At 38.4% G+C, this 24,912-nt stretch overlaps 1 protein-coding gene across 13 annotated transcripts in view; it reads left to right on the forward strand.

Annotated features, from left to right (window-relative positions):
• Positions 1-24,912, forward strand: part of LOC135106945 (dihydropyrimidinase-like) — a 64,175-nt gene that overhangs the window by 29,624 nt on the left and 9,639 nt on the right. For 10 of the 13 annotated variants that reach the window (XM_064016405.1, XM_064016410.1, XM_064016402.1 and 7 more), the window contains 11 exons: positions 13,263-13,357; positions 14,301-14,374; positions 15,013-15,123; positions 15,338-15,465; positions 15,767-15,946; positions 16,126-16,239; positions 19,331-19,563; positions 22,531-22,756; positions 23,091-23,201; positions 23,434-23,607; positions 24,219-24,381. In XM_064016405.1, coding sequence (XP_063872475.1) covers positions 13,263-13,357; positions 14,301-14,374; positions 15,013-15,123; positions 15,338-15,465; positions 15,767-15,946; positions 16,126-16,239; positions 19,331-19,563; positions 22,531-22,756; positions 23,091-23,201; positions 23,434-23,607; positions 24,219-24,381 — 1,609 coding nt within the window. Of the gene's footprint in view, positions 1-13,262; positions 13,358-14,300; positions 14,375-15,012; positions 15,124-15,337; positions 15,466-15,766; positions 15,947-16,125; positions 16,240-19,330; positions 19,564-19,984; positions 20,218-22,530; positions 22,757-23,090; positions 23,202-23,433; positions 23,608-24,218; positions 24,382-24,912 lie in introns of all 13 variants that reach the window. The other 3 variants (XM_064016403.1, XM_064016407.1, XM_064016411.1) reach the window with 2 other exon arrangements.

Below are 24,912 nucleotides of genomic sequence, written 5' to 3' on the forward strand. Positions count from 1 at the left end.
GTGATAGATTGTAGTGAGAAATGATGGATGGTGATGGGATAATGAAGAGTGATGGGTGATAATGATGGTGCTGGTGGTGAGAGGATGTGAAGTGGTGACGTATAGTGATGGGTGATGAGTGGTGACGAATATGGCTTAGATAAGATCCGAAAATATGGTGAATGCAATTGTGTTTTCCTCATTTTCAAGTTTGTGAACCGATTCTGGAGAAATATACACAAGCAGGCAGACAGACAAATAGAATGGTCTGTGTACAGTATGTGTGTGTGTGTTGTGGTTGGGTGGGTGTAGGTGTGTTTGTGTTTGTGTGCGGTCAAGATAATTCACCCGCAATAAGTGAAGACAGTTGTTTGTGGCGGTATACGAACCGCTGCAAAAGACCACAGCTGGATGGAGGCGTCATGACACACACACACACTCTGGTTCGAATCGCATGCCCTTAGTAGTATATGCCACAAACTCGGTCCCTTTCACACTTCCTTCTAGCGTGTCGGCTTGCGTGACTGCTGCTGTTGCTAATGATGATGATGGTGGTGGTGGTGGTGGTGGTGGTGATGCTTCCGCTTCTACTATAAGAATTTTCTGCTGCTAAAGTGTGTGTGTGTTGGGGGGGGTGGTCTGTGTTAAGGCGCGTACTATGCAGTCTATCACTCAGAAGGACATTTGGAGGTGCTGACGTGATGCTTTAACGTGCGCTGCGTCCATCACGTGCCGGGAGCGCCTCGCCACCATGGGGAGGGGAAAATAGCGGCTCTCGAGACTAGCAGATCAGTGGCCGGAGACTGGACTATACTTCTTCAAAATGACCCATAATACCACTGCCTAAGACGTGCCGGCGTGAGGCGTTACCTTTATATCAAGAGAAAAAAACTTAATATCAAGAAAAAAAAACCTAACATAGAACTCGTCCAGTCTTTTCCCTCGCAGCCGGACTGTTGCCATTCGCTTCTCTTGACACTTCCCGTTGGTCATGTTCCCGTTGCTTGCCGCCTGGTCCACCATCATGGCTCCTGTGGTCACTCCTGGACGATGACTCATCCTTCACCTACAACTCAACAACACACAATAGCCTCTGCTCTCTCTCTCTCTCTCTCTCTCTCTCTCTCTCTCTCTCTCTCTCTCTCTCTCTCTCTCTCTCTCTCTCTCTCTCTCTCCAGGGCATTTATTGAATTCGAAGGGGGACGAAGGTTCTTATCATTACAAGAAAGGGTGAAAGTTTTAAAACAGATCGTCATTTCCTTCCCCTGCATTCCAATACACGTTTTCCTTTCCTCGTGTATTGCTGGTCTCATTTGGAGTAGTGAAGATAACTTATTCTTCATTACGTGACTATTTCTCTGGTCCGTCTGTCTGTCTGTCTGCTTATCTGTCTCTGTCTGTTTGGCTGTCCGTCTGTTTTGTCTGTATTTGTTTGTCTGTTTACTCTCTCTCTCTCTCTCTCTCTCTCTCTCTCTCTCTCTCTCTCTCTCTCTCTCTCTCTCTCTCTCTCTTTCACGCACACACACACACACACACACACACACACACACACACACACACACACCAGTTCACAAAGGGATGCCTGGGGAAATGCGGCAGTGAGGGCTGGCGATAAGAACAGCTCACCACCGAAGCTCGTAAAAGGCAGAGGGCACCACCTGGCATGGCGAGGCATTGCAGGGTATGGCCTCTTATTGCAACATGACGTGAAAAATTAAGCTTCCCCTTCCGGTATATTTGCAGCTGCTGGGAAGGCTTATTACACCTAAATAGGACAGTTCCTTCATTATCTGTATATTGCATGATTCTTAATGGTACACTGTTCATTATCATACGCTTACATATTCTACACTTTTTGGGTCATAGGTCTTGTATTTCAGCGGTATAAAGGTGGTATGGACTAAATCCTCAGAGTTAGTAATCAGAATAGGACTAGAAGTAAAGACTGAAAAATGAGATGGGAAAAGATTGGTTCTCAGTGTTAGATGACTGAAATGGACACAGGAATTAAATTGTTAGTGCCGAGTTAATAGGAAACTTTGGTAGAAGATTGGATAAATTGATGGAGATGATTGATAGTGGATAAAGAACCTCAATTATTTTTATTTATTTATTTATTTATTTATTCATTTTATGTTCTTATGCATTAGAAGGCTTTATTTCGAGAAGGGAAGTAATCCTTGAAGGGTATTATTGGTGATGAAAAAAAGGGGGACAGTCAAGAAGCTGCAATTGCAAGTTTTTTTTAAATCTCGCCGGAACAGACTCGTGTTCTCCAAGAAAAAAGGACATTGACTCCACCTCTCCCCATGGCCACGTGAACCAACACGACCACAAATGGGGATATAAATTGATACAATCCTGTCTTGGACGCCGTGGGCAGCCGAGCATGGTTCCTGTGGCGTACTGCAAGGGGTGGGCGTTGCAAGACCTGAAGATGTTTGAGGCGTCACGCTTCGCACAGCATGCTGACGAGGCTGGTTTAATTGACGCTTTAGATTACGAGGAGGCAACAGTCATAACTTTTACTTGCTGCTATGTTTACCAATGTCTACTTTCTCATTTATTACTTGAAATTTCCGTCGAAAACTTACTTCACGGATTTATTTTGTTGCTCTTAATATTTTTCGCGTTCAGGTCTACCTCACAACTGGTCTGCTGGCCATACCCCTTTTGTATAATGTATACTTTTTTTTTTTATATTATCAGTAATATAGTACATACCCCCACACAGAATCTGTAATTATGCATTGTTTCTTAGTGGGGAAGGGAGAAGCGTTTCTTGTGTTTGCATGAGCAGTTGGTCCTTGATTCAATTTTTTTTAGGTTCAAGTCGAGCCGGAATTCATCCAAATGCATTTTATCTTCATTCTTAAACCAACACGTGACTCCTGTCTATATATATATATATATATATATATATATATATATAATCTTTTTTTTCTGATACACACCATGTTCTGCAGAACTGTTGTGTTGATATACTTTTTTTTTTACAAGACCGTTTTATGAAATTTGCATTCTCTTCCAAATATGAGATGACAGCACAGAAAACCTTGAATACTTTAAAAAATCAACAATATAATGACAAAATTACTTCTGCCTCTGTTTCCCTCTTTTTCTTTTTTCTTAGTAATGTCATAAAATTTCTTGGACATGATCTCAGCTCCTGCACTCCTGCCCCTTAATTGCTAATTGCAGCGCGGAGGGAGAGCAGGGACAGTTATCTGAAAGCTACATAAGAAAATAAGGAGACAAGATAGAGAAAAAATATCACACTCACTCCCCCCCCCCAAAAAAAAGAAAGTCACATTCATAATTAGTTAAAAAGGGGCAAAGTTAAAAGGAGCTGATGACTTAACACGGAAGGGAATAATAGAGAAGAATAAGAGGTTTCGATTATATGCCTCTGCCAATTTCGTCTTTCTTCACAAGGGAGCGACCGTTCTTGCCCCACACCTGTTGCATTTTGACGGACGTTGGGCCTCGGGGAGTCTTGCTTACTCGCGTGTGGCTTTTATTGTGTGATAGATTCTGTCTCGGAGGCTGCTGGATGTTTTGTTGGGGCGAGGCACCCGACGCCAAATACGACCTCAGTGAAGGAATGGTCAGTTTTTGGGATCACTTAGAGAGAGAGGGGGGGGGGAGAGGCGAGGGGGGGGCCCTTGACCAAATTTGTGTCACGTAAGTCCGTCATTCATATTTGCATCTAAGCTAAACAGACATCCTCTCATTTCTCTATTTCACTTCTCTGGTGGTTCTTCTAAGAAAATACCCGCAAAAGTAATGGGATATATTTCTCTTATGGGTGTTTTTTTATGACTCCAGTGATAGTTTAATAAGAATCCAGCATCATCAGTGAGATATACACTTACAGGAACGCTACTTATCATTCCTGGAAATAATTCATGAGATTATTCAATGAAATACAAGATACGGGCTGAGGATGAGTGATGACAGACCTCAAGATAAACATAATTCCAGTTTCTAGAAGATCCATGAGTATCGAAATGACGGAAACTCTCCTGGTGCTCCACGTCGCGTCTCTAGCAGCATTCGCCATAACTAGCACCAGTAGTACATGGGAGGGCTGAAATAGCAATAGCATCAGCAGCAGCATGGGAGGAGCCAAGAGTTTCCAACGCTCGCTACCGGCAGGCCACGCTCGCTACGGGGCCCACCCAAACACGAGCGCCTCTGAGGATGAGTTTGTTCGTTCGTCGCAGTGCCGCGTTCACCGCCGTCGGAGTTGTGTCGGTCCCAACAGAACCACACGGGTCTCACAGAATATCTGGTGATCTTTCCCCGCTAGAGCCCACACCGTGCTTCACCTCTCTGGGGCGTTGATTAGCCAGAAACCCTCGTGTCGTTATCATATTAACATCATGAATGGTCACCACGTGAAGAAAATCCCCATTCACTTGCAGGTAAAGTCAGCCTTAAAGCCGCCATGAAGCGTGGACCTTCCGCAGGATTACTGTTTTTCCAACTCTACTCAAATATTCTCTCTCTCTCTCTCTCTCTCTCTCTCTCTCTCTCTCTCTCTCTCTCTCTCTCTCTCTCTCCCAAACAGTAATCTTGCCGAAGGCGGCTCTCCTTTCCAGAGGCATCTCTCCCTCTTTCTCTTCTCATGGTGGTCTACCTTCTTTCCACACACCAAGAATCCCATGTGCTGTGCACGATGCTGAGGCACTGCTGCGCGAACTGTTTACGGAGTTCCTGATGGTTTTCTTAGAGGGGGAGGAGGGGAGCAGTAGGGCGAGTAAATTATTATTATTATTATTATTATTATTATTATTATTATTATTATTATTATTATTATTATTATTATTATTATCATCATCATCATCATCATTTACAAGTGAAGGAGGCTTACAAAGTACAGAGTAGAAAAAAAAAAAACTGGGCCGTTGCTGCATCTCGGAAAAAATATCGAATAGTAAACTTTGTATTATAATAACAAATTAAATTTTTGGGAAAAGGTCTTCTTGTCATTCCAGTCATCAGATGAGCATCTTAGTTCATGTCTCTGTTGTTCATACGAATAGCATCTTCTCCCATAATCTGAACTAAAGAATATAACAGTAATCGAACGGCAATAATTTATTTTCCAGAACAAAGTACTTCAATTAACGGTTGTATTTAATTTAGGAAGAGAAATTGAGAACTTTGTGTGTGTGTGTGTGTGTGTGTGTGTGTCAATTCATTCATTTACTTATCTTTTCCCTCTGAAATGCAGACTAGTTTTATGAAACAGGTTCGCGAGTTTTGTGCTTTTTTTGTGTGTGTTTTCCTTTGTCTATGGAATTATGTTATGGGATCTCTTGCTGGGTGGGGATGGGTTCCGTGTCACGCATGTGTTTCAACCTTTCACTAAAAGAATAGTGTCTTTCAAGAAGGAACGTCTCCTTTCCTTCATGTCACAGTCTCATGCAGGTCAGTGACTTGTCCCCGAGGCTTGAAGCGTAGCGCGACGAGCGATGCTGCATTCCCCTCCCCCTCCCCTCCCACAAGAGGGACACTACACGATGACTGCACCGCCCCGAGGCTTAACTGACGGACACGTCTGCGTAGATGGCACTGTTTATGCCAGTGCTACGTGTCCTTTTAACACATGCACCTCAGTTGCATAACACTTACCTGAAACTAGACTGACACATAATACTAATAACTTCTACCAGAGCAGCTGCATCAGAGAACTGCAACACATGTGTAATTTTATAATTTGCATAATTTTAGATAAGTTATACGAATCTTCCTCTGAACTTAGTCGGTGATCTTTGTGATTATATGATGAATAAGTATCCTTTAACTCTCAGTAAACTAATCCCTTCTCCCATTTTCCTCCATATGCCGTCGTAGTTGCGGCGCTAAAAGCAGTAAGTGAATCAATCAATCCATGTTCCCCGTCAGTTTTTTTTTCTGCGGCAGCAGGCATAAATAATTCTTCACTAAATCTATTCACACAAGCCTCAATAAAGGAGCAGGCAGCGAGCCACTTCGCAGGGAACGGTAAGACGTTCTGTCATACTCCTGAGGAACATCAAGGCCACCAAAGACGACTTCTCTTCTTAGGATCACTGCAAGAACAGGATAGTATACAGTAAAGTGGCTTATTTTCATCGTATTAGAATGGAATCAGTCTCCACAACCCACTACCACTACCTTCCTCTCGCGCATCGCAGGCATGAGGGTCTTGGGGGACAAACTATAGTACACTATAGCAAAATTTTGTGCATTAGGATCCTGCCATCGACTTTTTTATAATTCCTCTTAGGTCCATAACTGTGTGTGGATTTTGCCTTTATACTTTAATTGATCAATGTTGTGTGTGTGTGTGTGTGTGTGTGTGAGGAAACGGGGTGAGCTGTGATGCACAGATGCTTCATATATTTGTGTGTGTGTGTGTGTGTGTGTTTGTGTGTGTAAGTGATACAAAGGTCAAAGCGAGGGACCCGAAATAGCGAATAGTTCATATATGTCAACCGTATGTTGTTGTTTTGTTCTTGGTTATCATCGTTGTCGGTAAGTTGTTATTTTTATTCGCAGGAGTCATCCCTGTTTGTATTGCAAGTGAAAAAATTCAGTGATAAAGACTATCTTAGTTTTAAAATCCAGTTAGGTCGTTAGGTCTTTAATAGTCCTCTCAGTTTGAGTGCTTACGGAGGGTAAAACAAAGTTACTAGACCATCTGCCACAGAAGTTATTTATCTTCAATAGTCCCCTGTCGATTAAAGTACATTAGCTGTGTCAAAGTAAAGTTACCAATTTGTCTGCCACAGTAAGTCATTATGTTTCTTAATGGTCATCTAACAAAGTACATTTGCTGTGTGATGAAATAGAGTTACCAGTTTATTTGCCACGTGTGTAAATTATACTTGTAAAATATTAAATGTGGTCATTCAGGAGGATGGCTGTCATGAACTCCGCCACTCCTGCATGTTCACTCTCCTTCATGCCCACCGTGAACCTCATTTTCTTGCCTCATGTTCTCGCTCAAGAAACGAAGCATACTCTTAAGCGGTACTTGTATTATGCATTAGTAGTACTTTTTTGTATCGTTTGTTTCCGAAAGCTGGTTGAGCGCCGTGTGTTGGGTGGCGGTGATGCACAGATGTTTGCGTCATATGGGTGGGGTTAGAATTACGGTGAGGAAGGAATGTGCGGATGGAGTGAAGGTACTGTACTGCAAGACACGGACGCGGGTGATTTATGTGAGGGTGAGGGTGGGCCGGTTTCCCAAAACGTGCCAGCCGCCCTCGAGCACGTGCACCCTTCAAGATAAACATTTACTGTTTGTTTATAAACGTGACAAGTATTGCCGGTCGTTCAGTAGTCGTTTGTTATTGTTGGGTTCGGAAAGAGTATTTCGAAACATGCGCATACGTTCAGCTGTGCTCGTTCGTTTACTCGACAGTAAAAACAAAACTTAATTATGATTTTCATCGTTAAAATACTGTGCTTAGTGTAGTATTGTAAAGTGCTACTTAGCATCATGTAACTAACAGACAAAATAGGTAACATACATTCCTGATACTGTATGTGCAGGGTGAGTAATGTGAAATGTGCATGATTTGGCAGCTTAAGTGACGTATTGAATTTCTTGTTAATAAGAGTTGTAGTCAACTCCCACCTACGTGTTATTGTTTATCGTGTATCTCATAACGGGTTTCTTTAATTTTCTTGTTAAAACTACAATTTAGCGTTCGCTCTGCAGTGTGTGTGTGTGTGTGTGTGTGTGTGTGTGTGTAGGGGATGGTGTAGTGATGCACAGATGTGTGGGTCATATGGGTGGGGTTGTGTGTGTGTGTGTGTGTTTACAAGAAAAGACTCGTGGCCCTCAGAATAACGATTTATTTTACTGCATAACAAAAGACGAGAGAGTGGTCAAATTTACTTTCCGCCCTCACGCTGGAGGCGCAGGGCGGGGTGGGTTGAGAGGGTTCGTATGAAAACTTACCCCTTGCGAACATTATCTAAGTTTTCTTTCGTTCCCTTGGGTGTCTAGTTACTTACTCCTCTTGCTGCTTTTAAACCATTGCGGGAACAATTCTCAAAGGAAATACGCATCTTGAAACATTCCTTGACATTATTTACAGTACAGAGATATCCATGTTTATTAATGTATGCTATTCACGAGTTGTTGTCACCCTACATGAAGAAAACAAAAAAAAAAAAGAAAAGCATGAGATTCTTATTTACTGTAAGTAGCTTTAGTTCGCTGGTAGGCACGTTGCATCCCCTCAGAGAACGACCAAGTTGTAGGGAACATGATGTCAGACTCACGGCGCGGATTATAGGTCAGACCAGGCAGGGCGCTCTTGCTGCTCAGCCTTCATTTGAAAAGTGATGGATGCTGTACTGCCATCTTACCAGCCCCGCTCCGTCCGTCTCTCTCTCCTCTCGCATGAGTCGGCCCATTTTATTATTTTTTTTTCTGACCACTTTCCGAATCATTTCCCTTTATTTCCTTCCTTAGTCTTTACAAAAAACACCGTCTTTCCTCTTACCTCTTTCATTGCTTTCATTACATGTGTCATAATACATTACATGTGTCATAATACAGAGATGTACAGTACATTTTCTTTATACGGGGAGGTAAGCAAGAAGTTTGTTTCATTTACACTCAGTATGCGCAATGTATGTAGTGAAGTGGCGGCTGAAAGTAAGTGTTGTATGAATCGTAATTGCTGAAGTGAGGCTCAGGGCGTCGGGGGAGACCTCACATTCCCTCTCTCTCTCTCTCTCTCTCTCTCTCTCTCTCTGAATGCGCAGGAAAGTTCCATTGATCACATTTCTCGGAAGGTTAGCGTAGAGTTACCAAGATGATACTCGTGCATCTTCCCTTGGATATTGAACTTTAGCAAGCACCTGATGGAAGTGCGGCTGGTGGTATGAGTGGCACTGGCGTAGGACAGCAAAAAAACAACACAAAGAAAGAAATATATATATATATGCCACTATATAGCATTCATGTAAATCACTCATGTTATTGCTTGAACTTTAAGTGTATATATTTTTATGTGTGTGCTCGCTTTGCACCAATATGCCACAAAAATTATGTCTTATTTGATCTTAATGTAGATTGGCAATTAACACATGCATTCGTATTTATCATGGACCTTTAGTTTACAAATAACATCTTGGAGAAATAATAAATTTTGTAGCACTCGGTCAGAGATTACTTGATTAATAATTGATGCAGGTATCCGCTGAGCGCAAGATATTTAGATTCATGATCTATCTGAAATACTATGAAATTCTCTCTCTCTCTCTCTCTCTCTCTCTCTCTCTCTCTCTCTCTCTCTCTCTCTCTCTCTCTCTCTCTAACTTGTTAATTTGAAAACCAAACATATGTATTCTATTCTGCTTCACTGTAGTTTCAATTTCGCCCTTCGAAATCCCATTAAACAAACTTTTCTCTACCTTTAAGGATTTAGACTATTCATTGTTCTCTCTCTCTCTCTCTCTCTCTCTCTCTCTCTCTCTCTCTCTCTCTCTCTCTCTCTCTCTCTCTCTCTCTCTCTCTCTCTCTCTCTCTCTCTCTCTCTCTCTCTCTCTCTCTCTCTCTTTAAAACAAGGCAGGCGACGCGTCCATGCACTACGAGATACACACCCCATCATGGCTCGCTTCCTTAACACAAAACTTCACACTGATATTCCACAAACCTCCCTTCCTCTAACATCACGGTTTGTGTATTAAGCGTCTCAAGACCCTCCCTCAAATTATTATTATTATTCTTTCGCGATATTCCACTTTTCGTCTCTCCTTCCTATGACCTCCACTTCTTCTTTCCGGACTTCCCATCATTTTGTGGAGAAAACTTTGCCGGTTGACGGGCTATCTCAGGTGAGGGTGGCAGAGGAGCTGAGGTACTGTTTCCTGTCTTTCCATGTATGCTGACTCGCTGTGGCTTCCTCTGCATGTTGGTTGGGAATGCTTGAATGCTGAGCCACCAAACTGGAGGCTGTTATTGTGTGAATGGATTTACCTACGTGATCTCTACAGTCATCTTATATCTCGTGCAACTTATTTATTTATTGCTCCAGGGGTTCTCTCTTACATATCTACTGAGTAGTTTACTCTTATAAATATTATTAAGACCCACAGGTGTTTACTTCTTATGACTGTTTTTTTTTTCTCTCATTGTTCTTTTTTTCGAGTGCTGGTCTTGAATTAAGTTCATCACGAGGAGAAAAAGCAAGGGAATAAAGGACCTCATGTCAGAATAAGACATCAGTGCCATGCAAACCGTCGATACATAGAATCCTGCCCACTGATAATTGATGCAGTGCAACAACGAGGTATCTGGGAATAATTTTGTCAGGACTGCTGTCTGTCTTACGTGGAGGGTGGTGGACCTTTCTGACAGGGGAGAAATTTTTTTTTTTTTTTTTTTAGAGCTGTAACAATGCAGCTCTTTCTTTGTGTATATCAAGTAAAAAGTGCAGAATGTTAGCAACTCTTTTTAGGGCGAGGCATCGAGCGAGGTCCGTCGAAAGGGAAAAATGTCGTGACGGGAAGAAAGAATTAGTGACAGTTGTTCTAAAGACGCACAGTACATTAACACATCGTGCGTTTCATTTGAAAGCATTTTTTTTTTTTTTCACAAATCTCTCCGGTGCTAGTAGACTGTAGCTAGAACTGTTCAGGAGTAATGTGTTATTTTTTCCAGCATGTCACGAAATTTGCTGTGATTCCTCACCTTGTTTAAAAAGGTATATGAGTATATCAAGTAGAGTCAGTAGTGGAAGTGAAAGTTGGAGTGGAAATGGGTACCCAGGGCACGGGCAGCGGGAAGCGGAAGCGAAGATGAGAACACCGTTTTGCTTTGGTTGGGGACGATGATTTGAAGCTCAGGAAGAACAAAGAAAAGGAAAGGAGGTGAAAACATTAGGATGACGATGGAAGGAGTCCACAATGATAGAGGCTCGTATTCAGAAATGCTTTGCTCTCTCACCACGACTGTTTTTTTGAGGTCACAGATGATTAGCTGGGTTCTCAAGAGTGTTTCTTCTGTTAATGATGTAGAAATCTCGTTAATCTGTCGCTGGAACAGTAAAAAAAAATAATAAATAATAAATAAATGAATGAATAAACCCGTGTAACTTCAGGTAGAGCCTTTTGATTTTGGAGGTGTGGCACATAAGTGTTTCAGAATGATCCAGAGAGTGAAGAGGGATGTCCGTTGTTGTCTGACAAGATAACCCCGTAGGAATTTATGCTCTTTGGTTTGTCGACATGGTAGAAGCCGCAGAAATAACGCATCTCGTTATTTCAAAGGATCACCTTTTGTACATTTTGTACAAACGTTGCATCATTAGATTTTGGTCCAAAGAAAATAACATGGCGTATTCTGACGTATGTGCAATAATGAGTAAAGGTATGGTCCACGAGGAAGTGAGATGGACAATGAAGAAGTTAGTGTTGATATCGGAAAGGAGGTGACATTGGGTAATGGTGACGTGAACGGCGAACTGAGATGATACTCGTAATAGGTATAGGTTTGATGAACAAGAAGTGAGATGAATACTGAAGAAGTAGGTGTTGGTATAGGAAATGTAATTAGAATGGGTAACGGTGAGGTGAACGGCGAACTGAGATGATAATGGATTAACGTGAGATGAACGAGAAATTGAAAGGATAATGATTAAGACGGTTAATAATATAAATAACGAAAAAGACGAATATGGAAGAAATGGTAAGAATGGGTGTGAGTATAGTGAGTGTAAGGAAGAAAGAGACAGTACACTGTGTGGCTGTCGGCATTGGTGAGGGTAAAAAAGGGTGGAGACAAGCATCGCTGTCAGGTGCTGGACACACACACACACACACGGTGCGGGTTAAAGGGGAAAACCTAGACGATATACACTAGAGCGAAGGGGGCGACGAGAGAGAGAGAGAGAGAGAGAGAGAGAGAGAGAGAGAGAGAGAGAGAGAGAGAGAGAGAGAGAGAGAGAGAGTAAAGGCATAATGACAATCATAATGACTCATCATAATGACAATGATGAGTTCATAATGATGTCATTTACCGCAGATAACATAGCATAAAAGATTGCGTTGAATGTGAGAAATATGAATTTGATAAAAAAAAAAAAAAAAAAAAAACATAGCAACAGCCGAGAAAAATGTGAGCTGTTAACTCGGACAGGATTATTCACGCACGGCAGGCCAGATGACGCCGCGTGGGAGTAGGAAGTGACCATCCTGTTAGAGAGCCATGCACTTTGTCGGCAGCCGCGGTGCCGCAGCGGTGCACGACTGTGGCAATAAAGCTGTACTGGTGTTGCGTGGGGCACAGACGCTGCCTGTGTCCATGAGAGAGAGAGAGAGAGAGAGAGAGCCTCTCTCTCTCTCTCTCTCTCTCTCTCTCTCTCTCTCTCTCTCTCTCTCTCTCTCTCTCTCTCTCTCTCAATTTAAGGCCGAGGAAGAAGAAAAAAAATATCAGTAAAGAGAATCTCAATAACAAACGCAATCAAATCAGGGTGTGCGATGAGGGAATGAAAAGTTGAGTTTGAAGCAAAGTTTGAGTGAAGGAGCTCAATCTGGACTGCATAGAAGATGAACGAAATTTCTCAATATATATTTTGGTGGGAAGCCTGAACTTATGAGCGAGTTTGATAAGATTTTTACACATTCTGTTTATGTAAATAAAATACACTTTGTGTCAAACCCCATATTTTTTTTATTAAACTGTTTTAATGTAGGCATAGGAAGGTTATGTCACAATCCTTAGCGTTACATGTAATTAGTGGCCGGTGACATCATTATCTCCCTTTAATTGAAAGCTCGTGAAATGCCCCAACAGACATGCCCACGTCGAGGTAAAAATATCTCAGTAACTACCTGAAAATGATGAGAAAGTGTAGAATGAATTAAACAGAAGCTTCCACCACCTTTGCCTCTACACCTACTGAAGAGAGAGGTGGAGAAACATCTCTGCGCAATTGTAAAAACCTCTCTTAGCCTCCCCTCATCCCCGGTTATTGCAGTAATGATAAGTAGCTATAATTTCATGATTCCCATTTTGTGTACCAACCTTTATATGATCATATTGATTTTTTTTTTTTTTTTTTTTTGCGTGTGTCAGTACAATGATGCACGGTTTATTCCAGAAGGACCGCTCAGGTGTAGTTCAGTACACACACTCACTCATGTCACTGTCTGTATTGACAGGGTGATTCATAACATTTTATCTCCACTGTTGGTGTGTACTTTATTTACCACTGCGTTGTGTTTCAAGGATTATTGATAATGATAAGCCTTTCACGTTGCCTTTCAGAGTGCTCAAAACCGCCTGTTGATCAAGGGTGGTCGAGTGGTAAATGATGACATGATGCAAGATGCTGATGTCTACATTGAAGATGGCATCATTAAGTAAGTGTAGCAACTTTTGAATATTCAGGAAGGTGGAATAATGTCAGGTGAAGATGCAAACTGTAGCAAGGTTTTTGAAACCCCTAGAGTTTTAGCGTCTCGGAAAAGTTCTATTTTAGGGTATCTTGTGATAAAATTTAGCAAATTTCTAAAAACTAGAAAAAAAATAAATAAAAATCGCACCATAACATATTCATGCTGTCATTAGGAGTTGGCTGTATTACATCCAATTATATAAATATATGCAAGTAATGTGGCACTTTGAGACATGCACCAACTGATCAATAGGAACATCTTGAAAAGGAATGAAATAACTGTTGTTGAAGTCGGGTGACGTGTGAGAAATGAGAATGACTATTGATTATACACATGAACACAGAACTTTGTGATGGATTGATCAACTATACAGAGAGAAAAGAAGGAAACACTTGAGGTGGATATGAGCATATTGTGGATAATGGCTATTATGGCATCCTCAGTCTTCCTTCCTTATTTAGATTATGCTGATCCAGATACTCTTTGTCAAGAGAGTTAAGAAAAATGTCAATTTTATACAGAAAGTGACAAACATGTGAATGTTTGTCACCTGCATGCTACAATATAATATTCCAAGAAACTTTTGATATATATATATATATATATATATATATATATATATATATATATATATATATATATATATATATATATATATATATATATATATATATATCCTTCCACAGATGCTATTTAGGGAAAAGGTTGGGGCAGATGTATTCTCAGAATAGTTAAAATACAAAGATGCCTCCACCAGGATGTTAGATGAGGTTTAATTCATGGGGTAGATAATCCCTGATTATGGAATGGGTAACATAATAAAGGGTAGGGAGGTATCTGTTAGTGGCAGTATCTCTAACTTTTTAAAAATTATTGTCTTACTAATCTGTATGTGCTTATATTGCAGGCAAGTGGGGACCAACCTGCACACTCCAGGTGGCACCAGAGTGGTGGAGGCCAAGGGTCATCTGGTTATGCCAGGCAAGTGCATTGCAATTTTCCTTTAGTAGTTCTATTTCTTGATTTACAGAGTTCACCACACACACACACACACACACACACACACACACACACACACACACACACACACACACACACACACAGACACACACACACTTAAGGGAACATGTGCCACTAGTGTATAGAAGTATTACATCTTTCCTCATATGAGTATAGATTATTATTTGCCAAAAAAAGACTTGGGTCTTGGCCATGAATTTTCTGTCAAGAGTTCATGGCTTAGCAGTGACCCCTCTTGTCCAATCTTTCCTGTCTTCATAATCAATATTTCAGTATTTCCATGATTCTCTAAAAGATTATATTGCACCAGCAAGGAGTGTATGTACATCAACTGAAGGAAAACTGGAAATATATTGATGTGGAAACAAGACTATACAAGTGTATCTTAGGATCTGTATATGACAAGTAATTAAATAAACACACATGGGATATTAACAATTACATGTGTGAAGTTTAGTGAGTGCACTGGAACAAGTCACTACATCCAGTTTAGAATTTTTACAAACATTCTCAATATGGGAACATAAGACTCCATATTTTTAGTCAAATAACTTTTCAGCATTTTGTACAGTAATAATTTATTTTGTCACCTTCAACAGGAGGTATTGACACCCACACTCATATGCAGTTGCCATTCATGGGAACTTTTGCTGTAGATGATTTCTACACTGGTACCCGGGCAGCCCTGGCAGGAGGCACCACCATGATCAGTGAGTATAATCATAATGTTGTACAGCATAGTATAAAGGTGTGAATGAAAAATATGAAAGGAAGTCTTTAGTGAACCTATAGAAACTGGTAGTGATGGTATTGATATATACATGCATAATACAGAGGTCTTGTTTATTCATATTTCTGATAATCTGTTGAGTTAATCATCTATTTGTTTACAGTGCTTTAATATTGTAATTTTTCCACCATCAGTGGACTTCGCCATTCCACAAAAAGGAGAGTCCCTGGTGGAGGCTTACCACCGCTGGAGGAGCTGGGCCGATCCTAAGGTGTGCTGTGACTATGCACTACATGTGGGAGTTACTTGGTGGTGTGACAAGGTTTGTGTAATATCTTCTTATTGTACTACAGAATAATAAGAAATGTAGCACATGTATTAGAATAACCATGACATTCTCAGAAAGAAGTTAGTTGCATATATATATGAAACTGAAAATGGTATCCCATGATCATCAGTTCTGTTTGCTCAGTTAAAGATGATGTCAAGTACAGAGAACAAATTTGTATGACAATATGTGTGTGTGTGTGTGTTTTGTAAGCTTCACTAGGGAATGATTTCTGATCAAGAATATGTTTCATGTTCAGTTTTGTAATCCATAACTATGTTCTCATGATTAACAGGTTGGAAAAGAGATGGAAGAACTGACTGAAGAACATGGTATAAATTCATTCAAAATGTTTATGGCCTATAAGGACACTTGGCAGCTTGATGACCATGATCTTCTGGAATCATTTAAACAGTGCAAAGAAATTGGTGCTCTTGCACAAGTTCATGCAGAGAATGGAGACATTATCAAAGAGGTTTGGCATTTTCATTGTCATTACATAAATAGAAATCACTGTATTCATAAATAATGGCAACTTATTTGTTACCTGCAGGAAAAAAATAATTAATTTTATATAAATTATGTGCATTCAGTTCTGGCTTGAATGTATAGTTATTATAAACCCCATTATTTTCTTGACTGAACAAAATATAGAATACCGCCAAGCTGCTGGATATGGGCATCACAGGACCTGAAGGTCATGAACTGAGTCGTCCAGAAGAGGTAGAAGCTGAGGCCACCAACAGAGCCTGTGTCTTAGCCAACCAGGTAAGGATGATTATGATAATTTGAATGTTTAATAAGAAGTTATAGTTTAAACTATATGAAATTATGGAGAAGCTCCTATTGTTTTATTGCATGCACACTTGGGTTCAACCTCCTGTCTAGACTTTCAAGATGAGAGTTGTAAATCAGTAACCACTTCAAAGATCACAGACATTTTTTTTATATATATGATTACAGATTTATACTGGATTTTACATTTATATCAGTCAATTATTTGACTGAATAATTATTCATTGGTATTATTTTGTTATCATCATTATGATCATTAAATGTACACTGTATTAAGTGAATTTGAAGAGAGTGCAGTTGAATCTTTAGTTGGAATAATTTCAATACTAAGGAGTGACTACATAAGACCAGGTTCACTGTGCTCAAGATAGCCCAGTAGGAGCAAATAGCTAGAATTGTGTCGATGACAGAACTTAACTGCAAACCAGCAGGACAGAGTAGCCACCAGCTCACTTTGCATGTAGCACTAAGAAGGTTCATGAAGCCACCATGAAATTTCAAATGGAGAGGTTGAGCAGGATGGTTAAGCTGCCACCTTATCTCAAATGTAGGGTCAAAGAGAAGGGTGAAGCCAAACTAGCTAGAGATGGAGCAAACATCCTGGACAAGCAGTTCACCCTTCTAGTGTTGGTAGTTGGCCTTCATAAGGAAATATCAGTGAAACAAGGAGAGGCTATAATTTTCCATTTTTAAATTGAATTAGTCAATCAGTCAGTAATGGGGAAATGGACATGCTTGTCTTGTGTTCAATGGGAGGAGAGTTTTTTAGGACAAAGTTCCTCAAATAGACTAACATGATTGCTGACTGCACAAGACAAGTTTGTCTACAAATAGCCAGTATTTGGTCATGTAATTGAGGATGGGTATGATATATAAAAGTCTGATTTGGAGGAGTCCTACTTGTGTTTTTATAATTTATTAGACATAACATTCAAGGCTCTGAAGCTCTTGTGTGTTTGAATACAATAATATCATTCATATAAATTTTGTCCATTCTAATGTGTGAAATGTTGCCCAGTACACTTTATTGATATGTAAACTTTCCAAAAATCTTTTATATGCAGCTTGATTAAGTAACTGAGAAAAGAACTGAAAATTTTTAATTAGTTCAGCAGCAATGCCTGTTTTCTCCATTTCCCTTGGCTGCTAAATGCAGATTTTGTGTATTATAACTAAAGTAGGTCATGGATGTTGGTTTTCTCATTTTGATGCATGTGATGATAATTTGTTTTACATATTAAGAATATTTTTATAAACTACATATGAATAATTTCAGTTTCCATATTTCATTGATATAATTTCTTCACTCATATATAACCAGAGCTTGTTTCTTTTCCCTTATTTCTAATATACTTCAAATATCACTCATCCAGAATAAACAGTTGATTACATTAGATACAGTTAAAAAAATTCAATAATTATATTTTTCTTCCTTTTATTGGTCAAGTGATAATCACATAAGAACATATGAACATAAGAACATAAGAAATAAGGGAAGCTGCAAGAAGCGACCAGGCTTACATGTGGCAGTCCCTGTATGAAATATATCTACCTATTTCCATCTATTATCCCCATCCATAAACTTGTCTAATCCTCTCTTAAAGCTCTCTTGTGTCCTAGCACTAACAACATGATTACTGAGTCTGTTCATACTTGCCTCATACACTGAATATTGCCAGTTAGTACATCAGAACCCTTGCTTTCCCCAATAAAAATGTTTCACTTATCTGTATCTTGCCATTGTGTAATTATATAAGTAAGATTTATCAAACAATAATATTGATATCTTATGGTTTGCTTAGTAAGGAAAGTAACTTTGTTTGGAGCAAAATGTTGTGATCAAATGATGATGATGGATTTAAAAAAGGAAAGTAGAAGATGAAAGATGAGCAGCAGCTAACAGACATATTGCACTTATAAACAAACTTAATTGTTCACTCCAGATCTTTTATTGTTGTTACATGTGCACATCTACTTTATTTGTAGTGATGCATGGGAATAATGATGTAGGTGAACATCAGTACATGTAATAGAGAAAAAATCAGGCTAAGTTTACAAAATGAGAGTGAGTGAGCACATGGTAAGCTTAAGTGTGATAGTGCAGAACTGCTGAGGTTAACAGTAAAATGTATGACAAGATTAGCAGTATGCACTGTCCTGAGTACAGCTGAATGTCTGGTACTTGACCATCCTGCTGTATGCTGAGTGTGTCTCTTGAATTCCTTATAACCAGTGAAGGAGTGAATAGCACAGTTATAATTGAGCACAATGCCCTAGATTATTAGTCAAAAACAATAAAAGATGTATATTTACAAGCAAGAATTGCCATTATAACCATCAACATCTGTGATTGGATGAGGTGACATCATGACATTATGACTCAGTGCCCTTCAAGATGTATTAGTCAGCATATTTTTCACATTACATGCTGCTAGCACATCTATTGACATGCCATATATATATATATATATATATATATATATATATATATATATATATATATATATATATATATATATATATATATATATATATATATATATATATATCTGTTTTCATTGGATTATAACTCATTTTAATTAATTGTGAAAACTTGTACTCTTATAGGGTAAAAACCAGTTTCATTATGTTGGATAGACCAAAGTTCTCTTTGCATGCTTGTAAAAATGTTAACCAAAGAAAATATATGCAATCTCATAGCATTTTTTTTTTTTTTCTACTGATTGCTGTTGTGATATATATATATATACAGTGATGAAGAACATTGTTGCACCAGTGCTTACTCACATAACTCATGAACACTTTAATTTCTGAAAAGCATCATGCCTTTTTTTTCTGTCTTTATGTATGTGTGTGGGCAATGGTAGATATTTTTTTTTTTTTTTTGCAAATTTTTCTTTCAACCTTATTTATCTTTATATTCATGCATTTTCTTAGGTTACATTGTTTTCACAGAGTAATTCAATAACAACATAGTAGTGCCTGTGACCCAAGATGAGTATTTTGTATTATTTATAGTAAGTTCTTTTAGTTATCCTTTTTTTGTTTGTTTGTTTATTTCTAGGTTGGCTGTCCCCTGTATGTAGTGCATGTTATGTCAAAGAGTGCTGCTGATGTAGTTTCCAATAAGAGAAGGCAAGGCCACATTGTATTTGGTGAGCCCATTGCTGCCTCTTTGGGGACAGATGGCACTCACTACTATCACAAGTGTTGGCGCCATGCAGCTGCTCACGTAATGGGCCCACCTCTTAGACCTGACTGTGAAACACCAAAGTATCTTATGGATCTTTTGGCAAAGTATGTTTTTGTGTCTTATTCTTTAACTTTTCTTACCTTGCTATCCAGTTTGCTTCTGATTCTTCCAAGGTGATGGTACAGAAAATTTCTGTACATATAAATTTGATTTATCTGTATATTGATGACTTAATATAAAAATAGAAGTAGCAAAGTTTGCAACTACTTTATCTCTCATGCATTGTCTTTTAATTTGTAATAATCACCTACATGACACTGGCTACCTTTATCTCTCACTAACTTCTCTTATGCTAAGAAACAGATAAACCAAATTTATTTTGCCTATCCCTTGTCTTTCTTAAGCTAGAAAAAATTACCAGGTTTCTGTCCTTTTTTCTGACTCCTTTGAGCTTTACATCTGTATCTTCAAAAAAAGAACTAGGTGTGTTCATAAATAGTTACTATTAGATGAAGTTTTTTTCAGATTGGGTGTCCCCTTTACATTTGCAATATAATGAGTAAATCAGCAGCCTCAGCTTTAGGGGAACACCGCCGAAGAGGCACTCTTGTTTGGGGGGAGACCATTGCTGCAGCTCTGGGCACTGATGGTTCTCACTACTACAATCCATGCTGGCAACATGCAGCTGGCCATGTCTTGTCTCCCCCTCTTCGTAATGATTCTAGTACCCCCAGCTCTCTGATGGAGCTGTTGGATGTGTAAGATTGCAGTACATGATATTTATATACTTTATTCATCTGCTTTTATACTTGTTTTGCTTGATGATTCACACTTGCCCTCTCTTATGTGATTGCACATTCTTAATTTAGCTCCATTATTAAATCAGACACAGAGGATTAATTCCTTCTGCACCCAACTGTTCCTAATTGTTTTTAAGTTATTTTTACCTTTAGTGTATTATTGAAGCATGTACTTAACATGTTTTATCGCTTACAAGTAGTACTAGATATCATGCAGTAGCATTCTATCTTGTCAAGTGTTAACAAAAACTTTATTTAACCCTCTCAGTGCACATTGTGTCTGTAATGCCACTGTTAACGTGTACTGCATCAAATTTGAATTATAGTCTTACCTGTTAATAAAAGTTCATGGCATAATGCATATGAATGAAAATATCATCCCTATAAAGATAGATGGATACAGTATATGGATCACGTGAAAGGAGAATGTGACCATCCATGGATGCTACTTTCAAATATGTAGCAGTTTTTAATGTGGTCTCGTGCATTTACTTACTCTGATTTATTATAGTATATATATATATATATATATATATATATATATATATATATATATATATATATATATATATATATATATATATATATATATATATAGTATTTCCTCTAAATAATTTGGATTATGTATTACAGAAAAGTCTATTTACAGTTAAGACCATGATCATTGTATTGGGTTTTATATGGGATCCAAAACACTGAAAGGGTTAAAAGTCATTGGGCATTTTGTGCACAAGTAGACATCTATGTTTACTCACAGCTGATGAACTTTGCAAAGCACTAGCATATTACATATAAAAATGTAATTTATATTATATGTGGTAGTATTAGTTTGATGATATTTTTGGCTGCTGAATGACTCATGAATTCATGGGGGCATTCTTAATTCATTTTCTTTCACTGAAGTCCTTTGACAGTTAAGTGTTATGAATTATTTGTAATATTTATGAATGTTGCATGCAAAATTTAAGGATGTTTCACAAAACATAATTATGCATATTCCATTACTTGTAATTTCATTTATTATAATGGCTCATGTTTTGAAACACTGAGAAATTAATCAAAAGGGTAGTAGCCTTGAAACCAAATGAGCATCAAATATACACAACTCTTCACTATTTAAACCACACTGGTACCGTGGCAGAGTGGAGTTTGGTCAGCTTGACTGCCTGTCACTACCACTACCATATCTCAAAGTTGATACTACATAGTCAAACCTTTCTGTCTCAACTTGTCCATGTCCACATTTCATTCTTAATACCATAGTCATCTGCTCCAGTCCATGCTGCCACTGTATAAGTTGGAATAATCATGAAATAAGTTGTGTCAAATTAGGCTCAGCTTATGGCAAGGTAGTTGGGTAGGATAATCAAATGATTTTTTATTAAAGTAAGCTGTACTAAGTTGGGCTTATATAATCAGTTAAAACTAAGCATACTACAAGCACATTCCTCAACTATCTGACATTATACACTACCTATCAGGTATTTTCGGTCAGTTCTAAGTAAATGCAAGCCTTGTCTATCAAAGTACTGAGATGACCTGCATAGTACTGTCACATAGGACAAAATCATATTGCTTGATTATTGTTCCTATTTTATTTCCTGTACTGTCACAGATACCATTTTTCTATTTTTTTTTTTTTTTTAAGTGTTCCCAACTACTCCATTAACTCTGCCTGTTGCAAAGAACACACTAGTTTTCTCAGAGTTATTCTTTAGGAGTTTCTAGTGCAGTGGTTCCCAAACTTTTTTGGCACTACCTTCCCTCACCCCTCATTGTGCATGACATCCCCCTTCCTCAAAGGGTGGATATTTTCAAAGATTTTCTGTGAACAGCTAAGAAAAGGTAGATGAAAAATACATGAAATTCAAGTAAAGTTGAATGTAAGAATGTATCTTATAGATGTAGCATTTAATTCCATTGTGAATGTTTGAGCTAATTGTTTATAATTGCTAATAGGTCAGATTATTCATAATTATAATAATGAAAATAGATGAACAATTAAAATGATGGATTTCATATCGTGCTTTCTACAGAATAATGAATTGAGTTATTCATAATTATTATCAGGTTTTGGTCAAAATCCCCTAGAAAAGGTTAACCTACACTCTTTGGTAATCTTAAAGAGCTCCCCTCAGATGAAGCTGGTGTTTCTTATTTGAATAGCTACATTAAGAGAAATGCACAATGTGGCTGATGTCTGTTTATTCATAAGTTATTGCACAACTTGTTTGCACTTATTTAGATCAAATATACCTGTCTGCTTTCCAGTGGTGATCTCCAAACAACAGGTACAGACAACTGCACCTTCTCAGCCTCACAAAAGGCACTTGGGAAAGATGACTTCACCAAGATTCCCAATGGTGTGAATGGTGTTGAGGATCGTATGTCAGTTATTTGGGAAAAGGGTGTAGTGTCAGGGAAGATTGATCCCTGCAAGTTTGTGGCTGTCACCTCTACCAATGCTGCAAAGATCTTCAACATTTATCCTAAAAAGGTTAGACCACATTATGGTGATGGTTCATTGTTTTCAGAGCAAAGGAGGGAGCTTTACATTTTTGAGGGGCCATTTCAGTCTCTTTTTAATATTGTTACCTTGAAGCATTGAATATTTATGCAAGTGTGTTTTCATGTCATTCCAGTTTAATTGCTTTCCTCAGAAGATGAAGTAATATGCATATATTTTCATACAGTTTTTTTTCCAAATGTACTGGAAGTGTACTGGGCTCACATACATCAATTCTTTCTTCTCATATAAAGATGCTACTCAACATAGTTTAGCTTTATTGATATACTTTACAAAGATGTCTTTATGTATTTTTCTTCCTTAGGGCCGTATTGCAGTTGGTTCTGATGCTGATATTGTTGTCTGGAATCCACATGCCACCAGGACTATTTCTGCAAAGACTCATTACCAAGCTGTAGATTTCAACATCTTTGAGGTAATTATGAAAGTGACATCTTGATAGTTTACAAAATGTACCATATTTGCCAGCAAATCCAGCAATCAATCAAGGCTGATCAAAATCCATGGGGACCTTGGTGATCACTGGGTCAGCTGGTAATGAACTGTGTATCTTGAATGTCTTGCCATGGGCTTAGTCCCTCATCACAGCAACAAAATGATAGAGAAATAAAATAAAGTATAAATTATTTTTTTTTATGGACTTTCAGGGTATGGAAGTTCATGGCATTGCTGACTATGTAATATGCCATGGCCGTGTAGTGGTTGAGGAAGGAAATGTTCGAGCAGTATCTGGCATGGGCAAATTTGTTCCAACTCCTAGTCACAGCCCTTATGTATATGGCAGAGTACAAGAAAGAGATATTGCAAATGCTCCAAAGAAGGTACAGTTTGCATCTCTTCTCTCTCTCTATTCATCTACATACCTTTACTTATATTCATGTTCTCCCCTTCCATCTGTTATTTCAGTCTAAATCTGATTGCCTTAAGTACACTACAATGGACAAAATCAAAATCTTGACATAACATTCATAACAAAAATTCTGATATACAATTGTGTGTCAAAAAAAATGCACAGCAGGATTCCATTTCATAAATAAAACTGATGTTACTTGTGTGAATTTAGTAGCACACCTTCACTGAATACCTTGGTAAGCATAGTCTCCACAGAAAAGTTGTCAGTACTGTTGCTTGTGGCTTCTTGTTGCATGAATAGAATACTTATCACACAATTTTTCAGTTGATTTATATTCTGAATATTACACCACATCTGTTGCAACTGTGGATGTGTATACATATTGTTGGCCATATTTTTTTGTAATATACTATACTCATTCCTGCTCTTTTCTACAAAGCATTCTTTATTTTGCATCATTGATTTACCAGCCCCACAGTTAATTGATATACTGTATTTTCAGAAATACCAAGTGATTTATGTTTGATGCTGTCAATCATTAACAGGTAGATTTTATAAGTAAATAATTTTGGTTCACAGGTTGATCGTGCTCCTTATGATGGCCCTGTTATTCAGCTGAATAATCAAGGACTTACTCAAGCAGTAGAGAGCAGCATCATCCCAACCAATCAGGAGTTTTATACCCGAGGTCCGACTAGATGTGGAGGACTCAACCTCCATGATTCAAGCTTCCACGTTTCGGGTCAGCTTGTTGCCTTGACTAACACCCAGAATAGTCACTGCATATAACTTGATGCTATATTTATATGTTGCACAGATTCATCACTCTATAATATAATAAGTAGATCATTGTAACTGTTCATATTGAGAGAATCATATGAAAATGTAAATGCATTAATGTAATGATACCATGTATTTAAGAGATGGCATCAAGTTGTAAGGGGATATTCCTATTGAGCTTCTCATAGTGGGTTAATATGTTTTTGGTGAAATTTTTCAATTCCTATTGAGCTTCTTATAGTGGGTTAATATATTTTTGGTGAATTTTTCCAGTGTGTCATGTAGAAATTCAATATCTTCAGGGGCTCTGACTGTTCTGAGACTGGTATCTTTTCTTTTACATTAAAGACAATACTCCCTGTAGTTGAGCTGTAATTGGCATGAGAACTTCTTCCTTTGTAATTACTATGATGGATGGATAGGTGCTCTGTCTGCCCCTTATGATGTTTCTTCAGCCTGGATTGCATGTGTTGTGGGTTTGAATGATATCTTT

The sequence above is a fragment of the Scylla paramamosain genome, chromosome 14 (genome assembly GCF_035594125.1).
Source record: "Scylla paramamosain isolate STU-SP2022 chromosome 14, ASM3559412v1, whole genome shotgun sequence".
Taxonomy (NCBI): Eukaryota; Metazoa; Arthropoda; class Malacostraca; order Decapoda; family Portunidae; genus Scylla; species Scylla paramamosain.